The sequence below is a fragment of the Osmerus eperlanus genome, chromosome 24, assembly GCF_963692335.1.
Source record: "Osmerus eperlanus chromosome 24, fOsmEpe2.1, whole genome shotgun sequence".
Lineage (NCBI taxonomy): Eukaryota > Metazoa > Chordata > Actinopteri > Osmeriformes > Osmeridae > Osmerus > Osmerus eperlanus.
The window spans coordinates 5555971-5567906 of NC_085041.1; the positions used below are offsets into that span (position 1 = coordinate 5555971).

Below are 11936 nucleotides of genomic sequence, written 5' to 3' on the forward strand. Positions count from 1 at the left end.
AAGCTGTAACCCTGGCAGCCTGTAACCCTGGCAGCCGGCCTGTCTGTCAAGCCAGATGTCACATGTGGTCTCAAGGGGTGTTTTGATGTCAGGGACAAACCTGGCAACCCTGTCATTCCTCCTCACCCTGTACTTTTCAAGGGTGTTCTGATGTCAGGACCAAAACCTGGCAACCCTGGCATTCCTGCTCCCTCTGCACATGGCTGCAGGGGGGAACTTTGTTTCTGTGGTTCTTTATTTAGACGCAGACAATTGTGTTGAGAAAAGAGCAATGGTAGATAACAAGGTCTGTTCACAAGAACAGTAATGTGCTGTTAACCCTGATGTTAAACATTTGCCATCCTAAATGTGGTTACACCACTACAAACCCTGACAGGTTAGCCCCTGTAACTGCTTATGTGATTGAAGCCCCTCTACCACTGTAGGGTGAAAGTTGTGTTATGGAAGCAGCTCATTCCTCTCACGTGGTTGGACAACTTCAAATACTGACTGTTCATTCCGCACTTTTATTGGTAATTTTGTGAGGTTCACAAACAAACCACATTTGCTTCTTTAAAAAATATGAATTACGTAATGCATTTACTATGTACACCATACATTAGGGTATTTTTTCTTTTGCACAGCAAAGATATGACATGTATGTTATAAGAACATGAGTAGGGCTATGCTACATCTATGTAATACTCGACTGAATGCCACAACAGTGCAAGAAAATAGGCCATGACAGGCGTCACGTAAGGAAAGCTGAAACCAATAATAAAATGGAATGTTACATTTCTGGACAATATTGTTTAGGGAAAAATTTAAGAGAGAAACTGATGGGGTTAACAAGCGCTGAATAAATTCTCTATAGATAAAAGAAACAGATCTAATGCAGCATTGTGTCCATGCGCATCACCATCTACAGAAGGGCATGCAGTCTTTCCACTTTCTAGTGCACATTCCCCAAAATGTTTTTGTGAGTATGCCGTGTCTGTGCAGATTCAATCTATAATATTAGTAACATTGTCCAGGTCATTGTCTTGTTCACCATTTCCAGACGGTGAAAGAGGCACAGTAGTTAGCAAACACTCTACTGGAAAATTACAGTAGCCTACTAAGACGAACAAAAACAGAGTTGAGACATTGTGATTCCAAGAAAATGCACTGATGTAGACTTCAAGCGGTTTAAACAAGTTCTTGCATCTTTCCTTCCTCAAAACCGTTCGAGACAGAAATTGGTTCTTGGTTGCTCTCTATAGATGATTCGCTGCCCGTGCTCTCTCCGGAGAGAAGTCGGGTCACTCTTAAGTCCGCTTTGAGGGTCTGGACATCGTTTCCTATGCTCATCTCTCCCAGGTCAGTGATAATCTGGGACAGCTCCTGTTTACCGCTACCCACGCAATCATCGTCCGTGTCAAGAATGTCCTCACACTCGAAGTGCATCGCCTTCTCCTCTTCCTCCTCGCCGATCAAGTCTTCGGTGATGGAACCTAGTTTCGGCGCGCTCCGGCTCCGCTCCACTGGCGGTTTGTAATAACACTGACCGTTCAGAAGCTTCCTAAGTGGCACCAGCGGGATCGTCTGTTCCCCTATAAGCTGCTGTTGCTGATGCCTCGCATCGTCCCTTCGTTTAAGTCGTTTAAATTCGGCGAGAGCGGTGGCCGAGGTCTGATACAAGAGCAGCGCCATGGCTTTCGCCTTCTCTGGCTTCGATACCAGCACCGCGTGACAGCGCAGCATCACCGCCTTATGCTTCATCTCGTGCCTGTATATCCATGCGAAAATTTTGGGAAGCCTCGGATCGGCAACACAATAGGTAATCCGGTGCAGTAAATACAAATGTCCCGGTCTCCTCGCTTTATCGTCCACATGCACCATCCGAATGCCTTGTGAGCTGATGGTTAATTTCATTTTGGTGCCATTTTTGCCCATTTCGCTTTTCCCCCAAATCTTGCTCACGGCCACGTCCGTGCACCCGTCTCCTTTCGACTGGATGGTCGTGGCATTCCCCAGATAGAGGACCGTGTATGTGGGGTCCTCGCTGGTAATCTTTACCTTTTTCCTTTTCGATTTGAACATGCTTCCGACCCTGTTCAGAGCACTTTCGGGACACGATTTAGCGAAGGAGGTCAGCGCAGAGTAGTTTAAACTCACGGCATATCCTTTCTGCTTCGACTGCTTGTCTTGCTCTATCAGGTCGAACTTATTCTTCTTCCAAGGCAGCATTATACGGGTGTCCAGAGTACAGTGTTACAGTCTACACCTAACTAACGTTTTAATATATCAAAATATGATATTTTAATGTCCTTTTCTGTCATTCATGAGCTATTCATAAGCTACTTTATGTTTCCATCATCTAAGCTTCTGACCTGTGTAAACACGCCCGTGGTTTCCCGTTCCATGTTTCCAAAGACAAGCGAATGAAGTTGGCTGTACTGAACAGGATTGTCTACAGTGTTTATACACTGGGACCAACCATTTGAGTTTTTCTGAAGGGGAATGGACGAAACCAACGATTGTTTTTCCTCGAGGACACGCACTTGATGGGGTTAATTCACAAATGGTGGGGAGGGAGGGAAGGGGGGGGGTGGCTGCCAAGTATTGGAAAACCTGTACCTAGAAATATATTTTCTATGCTTCGTAATGGCTGCTGTTGCCACTTAATCAACATGGATTAATCCGATTCATCTGATTAAATGGGTAATCTCATTTGAGTAAAAAAAACCTTGCTAAACTGTGAAATCCCTCATGTACTAGTAGCCTGTTGCCCCATCTAATTTGCTTAAGTGCATTTGTTTTATGTTTTCTTTAAGAACAAAACAATTTTGTAAAAGGTTTCTGTTAAAAAAAAAATATTTATTTGAATATATAAGCGATTCAAGAAGTATATTCTATTGTTTCTGTGTGGGCATTATGTGTACTAAATTAAGGACAATAAACAGACTTACTGTAAGTCGCTCTGGATAAGAGCGTCTGCTAAAAAATCACAAAATGTAAATCTTTTGTCTTTTTACCATCTATGAAATGGTTTATGCTGCCATCTGCTGGATGATAAAGAGTATAGCAGTCATAATGGTTTGGATCAAATTGATGTGTCCGGGTTGTTCTGAAAATTGGCTTGCATTCCGCTAAATTGTGAATTTAGAAAACAGACGTTGCATGCGAAGAAAAATGTATGTGAAGTGAAATAAGAATAAATAAGAATCCAACTGAATGTTTCAAATGTTGTGATAAACATTAGAAGTAGACGGTAAGGACACGAGGAGGTGTGGAACTGTGCGCTACAGCGAGTTTCTCACGACATTTATCATTGAAGGACCATGTTTGGATTGTACCATGTTGGGTTTTAGAAAACTGCTCTTTAAATCTACATACATTTTTTCTTAATCTTTAATGACTTACAAATTATCTTGTGAAGACATTTTTGTTCTCTTCTATCGAGCCCAAGTATAATTTTTTATTTTATATTTACAAAAAACTGGACGAGTTTCCAAAACTGGTATGAGCCGAAACTTTTCCGGTTTGTACGACAACAATTTCCACATGGGTAACATCAGATAGAAATGTGCGTATTTTGAGGCCGTAAAAGCTAGTATAACATCGTACATAGATAGGGATCTCAGGACACTAACAGGAAACCTAATCTCAGCATGGGTAAGAAGAAAGCTGGAGGAGGTGGTGCGGGACTTGGCCGCGCGCTGATTAAGGAGAGACTGAACGCAGGCCGAGGCAACAAGAGGGGCGATTCGTGGGTACGGATGACAGCACACTCGCCCAGCTAAAAGCAACAAGCTAGCTAGTCATACACCACTACTGCTATGTTGTTTATGTTATGTGTGACCCATACGAAGATTGATATAAGGGTAAGTAGTCGTATCGGGTGTTGACGGTCTCTTATTGACACCTCCAGCTCCACACATGTGAATTGAACGATGGCTACGACTGGGGTCGACTGAACTTGCAGTCGGTGACGGAGCAGAGTTCCATGGATGATTTCCTCGCCACGGCAGAACTTGCGGGCACAGAGTTCGTTGCAGGTAAATTACAGTCCTTGTTTGCAGATCTCGGTAGGTGGAGTAGGTCATTGTTAGCCCCATCTAAGTTCGAGTGGGAAAACTGACTCCACTGTTCCCGCAGAAAAGCTCAACATCAAGTTCGTGCCAGCGGAAGCGCGTGCCGGCCTGCTGACCGCCGAGGAGGCTAGTCAGCTGAAGAAGCTACACGAGGAAAACTGGCAACTTCTCCGGATACCGCGGCGGTGAGTCCGTCAGCTGTCACTATTCATGAGTCTCCAGGACCTAGGGTCTAGTTGTTGTACAGTCAGAATGGTGCGGTAGTCAGGGGGTGGGGATATAGCAACACTAAATAGTTATTACTCAGTGATGGGGCATCCAACTTGCAGATCAGTTGCTTGCAGATGTTCTTGCAGCATTTCCATGTGTTTGTAGTGTCCTATCTGTTACTTCAGTGGTGTCAATGTTCTGTGTGTTTTGACATACCCAGACCCCACTGGGACGAGAGCACCAGCCCAGAGGTGCTTCAGCAGGCAGAAAGAGACAGCTTCCTGGAATGGAGGCGTGAGCTGGCACTGTACGTAGCCCACCACTCTGTCCCCATTGGCTTAAACACACCTCAGGGCTTTCCTCATTGGCCCGACACACATCCCAGGGCTTTCCCCGTTGGCTGAAACACATCTCAAGGCTTTTGTAGAACAGCTGTAAGGGTTGTTATGTTTCTGCCTTCCCTGACGTCTCGTTGCCGTGGTTGTTCAGGCTGGAAGAGGAGCAGAAGATGATTCTCACGCCGTTTGAGAGGAACTTGGATTTCTGGAGGCAGCTGTGGAGAGTTATTGAGAGGAGGTACGATCACTACGGAGTTCATCTGTGGATCACGGTTGTGTTGAGTCTTGGTGGTTTGCCACTTTCCATTCATTTGTCACTTCTGACCCTTGATTTTCTGCTGCACTTTTTACATGGGCTCCATTTATATGTCACCTTGGATAAAAGCGTCTTCTAAATGAAAGTAACGTGACGTCTCCCTGTTGTTCCTCAGTGATGTGGTTGTCCAGATCCTAGACGCCAGAAATCCCTTGTTGTTTCGGTGCCCGGACCTGGTGAGTGTAGTTCCGATTATCAATACTTGATTAATTCCAGAAAATAAGTGTTTTTCCAACCCGGCACCCGCTGTCCTCTGTTGCTGTGTGAAGGCGTCTCCTGCAGAGCTACGTTGTCTTGACGGCTGTTTCTGTATCCTGTAGGAGCGCTACGTGAAGGAGGTGTCTCCAGACAAGGTGAACATGCTGCTGGTGAACAAGGCCGACCTGCTGACCAGGGAGCAGAGACGGGCCTGGGCGGCCCACTTCCAGAGGGACGGCGTGCGCGCCGTCTTCTGGTCCGCCCTGGCGGAGAACGAGCGGCTGGAGGCCGAGGAGAAGGTGAGGTCTTATGCTCCTCTGTGTATGCAGAGGAGAGGATTCTGTGTTGAAGAACGACACCCTCTGTTGATTAAGCCGCTGGCAACAAGAGAGGATGAGTGCCACTTCTACAACAGCGGTGCCGTGTGATTGGTTGGCTTCTCACCATCCCCTTCTTCTGTGGTTGCAGGGCGTAGAGCAGCAGGAGGAGGAGGAGGAGGAGGAAGAGGAAGAGACCACAAGCGAAGACGAGGATCATCCCGACATGAAAGATATTAGCAGGAGAGAAGAGGAGGAGGAGGAGGAGTGTGCCATGGAGGAGGGACAGCAGAGAAGAGTGCAGTTTAAAGGGCGCGTGGAGGAAGGAGAGCAGGAGACGTCCTCGGAGGAGGAGGGGGAGGAGGGGGGGAAGAGGGACTCTGCACACGCCTCCGGCTTCCACAACTCCAGTCGTCTGCTGCAGAAGGAGGAACTCATGGCGGTGTTCAGATCTGCTCACTCTGGCCCCACCTGTAGGGAAGGAGAACTCACTGTTGGCTTGGTGAGCACACACACACACTCACACACTCACACACTGTGTGTATTTTTGTACGGTGTAGTAGTGGTTTTTGTGGTCAAATAATGACAGTTGGGAGAATGTTTCCTCTTCATGGAACACGCGTCCTCTGACAGGTGGGCTATCCTAACGTGGGCAAGAGTTCCACCATCAACACAATCTTCCGAAACAAGAAGGTGTCTGTCTCCGCCACCCCAGGACACACCAAGCACTTCCAGGTACCAGCATGCCTCCCCTCACCCAGGCCTGCTTGCTGAGTCCCGTCTGGAGGAAGGTCACGAGCGTGTGTGCGTGTGTGTTTTCCAGACGCTGTACGTGGAGCCCGACCTGTGTCTGTGTGACTGCCCCGGGCTGGTCATGCCCTCCTTCGTGTCAACCAAAGCTGAGATGATCTGCTGTGGGATTCTGTCCATCGACCAGATGAGAGACCACGTGCCCGCCATTTCACTCATATCCTTTTGATCTTCCACTGTCTAACCATAAGAAAACCATAAAAAATGTCTTCTGTAATTGTGTGGCAGTATACATTTCCAATGTTGAGAATTCATGTATTTCTTATAGCATTTTAGAGTTACTCGTAATCATTTTTATTTGTAAGACTTCAGTATACTGTGTATATATACACAGAGTATATATTTATGGGCATGTATTGTGCATAGAGCTCTGCTTAAACTGTAAATCAATGTAATGTATTTAGATATACATCTCGTTGTTGTTGCTCAGTGGTATTGGGTCCTTAACAGGGTCACGTGTGTCAGACTATTCCTCGGGCGGTGCTGGAGGGCACCTATGGCATCAACATCATCCGCCCGCGAGAAGACGAGGACCCCGACCGGCCGCCCACCTACGAGGAGCTGCTCATGGCCTACGGATGTAAGACCACGCCCCTCCGTGCACCTGCATACCTGGCCAAGCCCCATCACACACCTGCATACCTGGCTGAGCCCCTCCACACACCTGACCACGCCCCTCTATATCCGACCACGCCTCCCCCACATCTGACCACGCCTCCCCCGCACCCCTCTACAGATTGACACCGTTACTGTGTTGTGTTTTCAGACATGAGGGGCTTCATGACCACACATGGTCAGCCGGACCAGTCCAGATCCGCCCGCTACATCCTGAAGGATTACGTCAACGTGAGTACAGCTGCACACAGCTCGGCCAGCCAACAGTTGCCCTGGCTACCAGTCCTGACAACCGTTCAGAGTCAATAACGAGGATGTGTCTTGTGACCGTGGACAGGGGAAGCTGCTGTACTGCCACCCCCCTCCGCACATCAGAGCAGAGGACTTCCAGTACCAGCATGGCGCCTTCCTGCCGGGCCAGGCCGACCCGGTCGACCCCGGCACGGACGGCAGCACAAACCGCGTCAGGAGGATCGAGAACCCAGTCGACAAGAACTTCTTCCATCAGGTGCAGTTTGACTTGACGAACGCTTTCTTGCCCTTCCTAGGCAGCTGTCTGGGTCAAACGCAGTCGCGCAGGGTCTTGGAATGGACCACGACATTAGTTATTGTCGTTCTGCGCCTGGTAAACACACTATTCCTTGACCATATGCACTTAGAAATACGCGGCTGTGTGGCTTTGAATGAAACCATCCGCTGAATGTACTGGAACTCTCTAGAAGTAGCCGTGTCTGTTGCTGTTGCTCTGAGCCGTGCAGGTGAGCTGGTGTACGAGGGCCGACGCGCTGACACCAGGCATGTGCTTCTGTTTCAGGAGAACGTGCGAGCGCTCACCAAAGGGGTCCAGTCCTTCATGGGCTACAAGCCCGGCAGCGGGCCCATCGGCTCGGGGAGGCCCGGCTCCGACGCGGCCCTCCTGGGCAAGCCCTGGAAGAAGCACGGAAACAGGAACAAGAAGGAGAAAGTACGCCGACTCACCAAGCACCTGGACGCCTGATCAGGGTCCCCCTGCTTTTTATATATATCTCAAACCTGGTGGAGTGGAACGTGTGTTATTCCCAGAGATCCACCGAGTCTAAAGCCGCCACTTCCTGTTTCCCTAGCGGAGATGGGCGGAGCTAAGCAGGCTGTTTGAAGACAACTTACTTCCCCAGTGTCCTGAGGACAGTTTGGTCTTCCAGCCGTGCAGAACATGCCTCTGTACCAGGCCACCACTGCAGATGCTCTCAGTGGTCCAAACTAATCTGAATTAGGAAATATTGTAATTATTTAGGGTTTCTACTCCATCATTTTGGAAACGATAACATTGTACATGCACATGATGACTGCTTTGATTCCAGTTCATGAGTAATGGCTTAAACATAGTTCCAACAGTTCCATAAATAAATCATATATTTCAGAGGATGTGTTTTATTTGGCTTTTACCTCCATTGGTATACACAAACCCGGAGCTCCCTAGAAGAGCTTTATAAATGTCCAGGTCCTTTGAACATATGGAGTGATTCAACAATGTCTCAGTTACGGTTTCGTCGTTATTGTTTACATAATTCGTATTTACGGCGTTTTAAGATTTTTCCCTCGACGATTAACAGGTTAGGCTGATGATGCGTAAGAGATGGGGCACACCTGGCTGTACGTGTTTAATGAGCGCGCGTTGCATTAGACGCTCATCCGGTCAACGGGGCCAGACGTTTTTTCTTGTGGCCGACTGCAACGTCTTTGCAATGGTAAAACACATGGTTTATAATGGAAATATGATTAAAACAGATGGTAGTTTGAACGCGTGGGTGCGCCTGGACACAATATTCAGCTGTTTTCAAAATAATGAAAATGTTTGCGTTCCAATCTGGCTCGGCTGCCTGTGCGCTTTGGTCTTGCTGGCATCCTGTTGCATGTGAGTATAAGCCTCCTATATTACTTTTACCAATATATGACGTCGCTTAATGTAATCGAAAGCTTGGTCTTGTCGCACGTCCTTTATTTCCCAAATCAAGACTTTGTCAAAGAGTGCGCGGCAGACATGCTGGCGTCGAAGCTGGTGGCTCGATATACTGCTTATTCGGCAACGTGTGCAACATTGTCGGGGCCATTCTTTCCCACCAGCTCGCGATACAGGTGAGGAAGAAGCCACTTGCATTTTTCATGTTAAGTCAGACAACGTTAAAACTACTCGAAATTAAACCGATCTCGTATCTCTCCCCCTTCGAGGTTAAACTGGGTGTTTTTATGGTTTTTCTGGATGCGGTTAAAGTTGCCGCTATCCTACTCCCTTTGTGTTGCAACTCGTCCGCTGGTAAGTGATGCGACCAGGACGTGCACGTCTACACCATAGTAAATAACATGGTTAACTTGTTCACTGGACGCTTCTGTCACGGTAAAACAAAGTCCCTTTCCTCATGCAACACATTTGCCTGGGCAAGATACAGGCGTCCGTGAGATAAATTGACTACAGAGATTATACCCTGGTGAAGTTGGCTTCAAGTTAAAGATTATAAACAAATTATCCAGGAGTTTAGAGTTGTCATGCGCGGTTACCTGAACCACCCAGACTTTTTTCAAAAGCGTACTTGCCCTAAGTTGACGTAGACCTACCCATTAACTGAGCGGAACTGTCTCAGTGAGGAGACAGAGGATGGAGCGAAGGAGGCGGAGGCAAAACCAAACCCTCCAAGCCGTGTCCGGGCTGGTGTTACTCGGATGCGGAGGCTGGTTGAGCACCCATCTTTCCCTAAACCCATCTGCACACTCCGCCACTGGGAGACGACTGCTGAGTGATCTCGTGCAAGTAAGCCTCACTTTAACAAATACTAATTAAACTCTGAAAACGATAGCTTGCACCTTGCGTCGCACTTATGTATAGCTTTTAAACTGGTATTCCAGCTTCAACATAAATGGCATGCTGAAACTGTCAGTACAACAGGTACTGCTTCTCCTGCCTCGGTTGGAGCACCAAGGTTGAGAGCTGAATGTTGTGTTTCTGTCCAGGATCAGACGGCAGTCCTGGGGTATGTGCTTGGCCTTCTCTACCTGGTCATAGCCTGGACCTCCAAGCTTCCGGTGCTTTCCAGGGCAGTGAGTCACACTTCACTATAATATGTATAAATAATAATATATAATAACACCCAAGTCACCAGGAAAAACGTCTTGTGTTTCAGCACAGAGGGGAGGTGCTCTGCAGGGCGCGAGTGTGGTCAGGGGTGTTGTGTTTCCTGGCCGGAGTCCTGTACAGCAGTGCTGTCCTGGTGTGGGTTAGGGCGACCCTGCCCTGGCACGGCCAGCTGGAGGCTGTGCTGGCAGCTTTGCCATGGCTCATGGCTGCTCTCGGCTCTGCTGCCCTGGAGGTCCTCGTATCCTTAAACATCAAACAAAAAAAAATATATTGTCCGAGCATCCTGCATGTGATTGGTCCTTAGCAGTAATGACTGACCAGATCCTGGCTGTTCACTGGTGCAGACGAGGCCCCAGCCAGAAGTGTAGGAAGCTGTCCCCATACACGGAGCATCTCCTAGGGGGCTCCCCTCCCTCCTCCCCAGAAACCCAGCATCACCTGGGGGGGTACCAGGGGGTGACCCCTCTCTCTGGCTCCATCACCTCCAGAGTAAGAGCAACAGACAGCCAGGGTTCTAGACAGGACTGTTCTGTCGTGTTTGTTTTTCAACACGGGATTTGACCCGAGTGTTTTGTGTCTAATGTATCTGTTCTGTTTTCATTTCCTGCACTTCAGTTGGGGTTGGACAGGGCTCCTTCACAGAAGAAACCTCTGGTTGATATGGGTCACTATATGGATGTTGACATTCAACCTGTGAGAAAGGTGAGCTGAAATACTCAACCCCTCTCAGCTACATAAACTGCCAGGGTTATCTCCTCCCTGATATGCGAGTACTATGAATCTGTGTGTGTGGTGTGAAGCTGTGTGTGACGTAAAACTGTGTGTGTCTCTCTAGATGTGTTTGAAGCAGGTGACGCTCTCCAGGGAGAAGGTGACGAACTGCCGACCCCAGCGTACGACGGAGAGGGTGGTGAGAGTGGACGAGGCCTGCACCGAGTCTGACTCATCCTCAGACTCATCCCTTAGCTATGATCTGCAGGTAGTCATCCTCTCCTTGCTGCTCATACAATCAATTTACCTTCATGGTTGCTGTGGGGGTATGGGTGCCGTTCAGTGGTTAAAGCATTTAAAGAGACATCGAGAGGTCACGGGTTCAAATCCTCCCCCTCTTCTGTTTGTCGCTTTACTTAACCCTTGTGTTCTCCTCGGGTCGTTCTGACCCATCAGTCATTGTGACCCACCGTCGTATTGCGACAACTTTACCGCATACAAAAACAAAGTGAAGCATTTTCTTTTAACCGTCGGGCTGTCTCAGACCCCCCACATTGCGAAGGTTAAAAGAAAAGTATTTTTATTTGTTTTTGTATTGGGTAAAATTGGGTAAACACAATGATGGTTCGTTATGAACCTTTGGGTCATGTGACCCGAAGGCAGCACGAGGGTTAAACACGTTTGCTGAATGAAAACAATTGACTAATTGTGTATTTATGTACCTACGCATTGTTTCCCCTGGTGTACCCCTAGGGGGCACCACTGTGTCCTGCATTACATCTCCAGCCCTCCTGTCTTGTGTCTAGTGGGATTTTGAAGAAGCAAGCCCACGATGGAGCAGACCCCCCTCCCAGGAGAACGTGGACAAGTTCCCCCTGCAGCAGTGGCCCCAGGGCCCCCCGACCGCCACCCACCTGCCCCAGGCACCCAGCCACCTGCCCCAGGCACCCCCAACCTCCACCCACCTGCCCCAGCAGCATGACGATGGCAGCAGAGAACCTGGCCCAGTAGCCGGAGGTGGCCCAGTCGACCAGGGATGATATCTTCCCCTTTATCTGGTCTATACTTTGGTATACTCGTTTGAAAGGTAATAAATGCACTAAATTCCAATTTAATTCTGTCTAGTTCTTATTGATGTGCTTGCTATCAGCCAGGCACACTATTGTTCTCTAACATTTATTATTTGCCGCCTCCTAGATGGCACTGTAATTTTTAGGTCTTCCTTTTCTTTGCTCAATAACTGTAATTTCTCACTAA

The 11936-nt window shown here is 48.2% G+C and overlaps 3 protein-coding genes across 5 annotated transcripts; 2 read left to right on the forward strand and 1 right to left on the reverse strand.

The window, feature by feature from the left end:
• Positions 1-486: 486 nt before the first annotated feature.
• Positions 487-2424, reverse strand: fam43a (family with sequence similarity 43 member A). Its single transcript, XM_062450796.1, has one exon. It carries the CDS (start codon positions 2206-2208, stop codon positions 1168-1170), a length of 1041 nt encoding a protein of 346 aa, XP_062306780.1. The 5' UTR covers positions 2209-2424; the 3' UTR covers positions 487-1167.
• Positions 2425-3336: 912 nt separating this feature from the next.
• lsg1 (large 60S subunit nuclear export GTPase 1) lies at positions 3337-8258 on the forward strand. The gene is made up of 15 exons (XM_062450780.1): positions 3337-3734; positions 3893-4019; positions 4120-4240; positions 4486-4572; positions 4755-4841; positions 5035-5095; positions 5240-5416; positions 5586-5936; positions 6068-6169; positions 6258-6400; positions 6700-6824; positions 7011-7090; positions 7197-7367; positions 7674-7823; positions 7963-8258. Exons 1-15 carry the CDS (start codon positions 3633-3635, stop codon positions 8110-8112), a joined length of 2034 nt encoding a protein of 677 aa, XP_062306764.1. The 5' UTR covers positions 3337-3632; the 3' UTR covers positions 8113-8258.
• Positions 8259-8497: 239 nt separating this feature from the next.
• tmem44 (transmembrane protein 44) lies at positions 8498-11789 on the forward strand. Of its 3 annotated transcripts, none has more exons than XM_062450657.1 (10): positions 8498-8753; positions 8854-8974; positions 9068-9152; positions 9478-9644; positions 9845-9931; positions 10015-10206; positions 10290-10457; positions 10584-10670; positions 10804-10947; positions 11433-11789. In XM_062450657.1, exons 1-10 carry the CDS (start codon positions 8503-8505, stop codon positions 11688-11690), a joined length of 1560 nt encoding a protein of 519 aa, XP_062306641.1. In that variant the 5' UTR covers positions 8498-8502; the 3' UTR covers positions 11691-11789. The 3 variants fall into 3 exon arrangements, with proteins under 3 accessions (XP_062306641.1, XP_062306643.1, XP_062306642.1); XM_062450659.1 differs by having other exon boundaries at positions 8499-8753; positions 11466-11789; XM_062450658.1 differs by having other exon boundaries at positions 8500-8753; positions 11486-11789.
• Positions 11790-11936: the final 147 nt, after the last annotated feature.

What these genes read in the sequence shown, in the direction of transcription:
- tmem44 (XM_062450657.1), top strand. Translation starts at nt 8,503, where the DNA reads ATGAGCGCGCGTTGCATTAGACGCTCATCCGGTCAACGGGGCCAGACG. An exon ending in TTGCTGGCATCCTGTTGCAT is followed by an intron (nt 8,754 to 8,853) that starts GTGAGTATAAGC and finishes TCCCAAATCAAG; the next exon opens with ACTTTGTCAAAGAGTGCGCG. An exon ending in TGCTGAGTGATCTCGTGCAA is followed by an intron (nt 9,645 to 9,844) that starts GTAAGCCTCACT and finishes GTTTCTGTCCAG; the next exon opens with GATCAGACGGCAGTCCTGGG.
- fam43a (XM_062450796.1), bottom strand. Translation starts at nt 2,208, where the DNA reads ATGCTGCCTTGGAAGAAGAATAAGTTCGACCTGATAGAGCAAGACAAG.
- lsg1 (XM_062450780.1), top strand. Translation starts at nt 3,633, where the DNA reads ATGGGTAAGAAGAAAGCTGGAGGAGGTGGTGCGGGACTTGGCCGCGCG. An exon ending in GAGAACTCACTGTTGGCTTG is followed by an intron (nt 5,937 to 6,067) that starts GTGAGCACACAC and finishes GTCCTCTGACAG; the next exon opens with GTGGGCTATCCTAACGTGGG. An exon ending in GCTGCTCATGGCCTACGGAT is followed by an intron (nt 6,825 to 7,010) that starts GTAAGACCACGC and finishes TTGTGTTTTCAG; the next exon opens with ACATGAGGGGCTTCATGACC.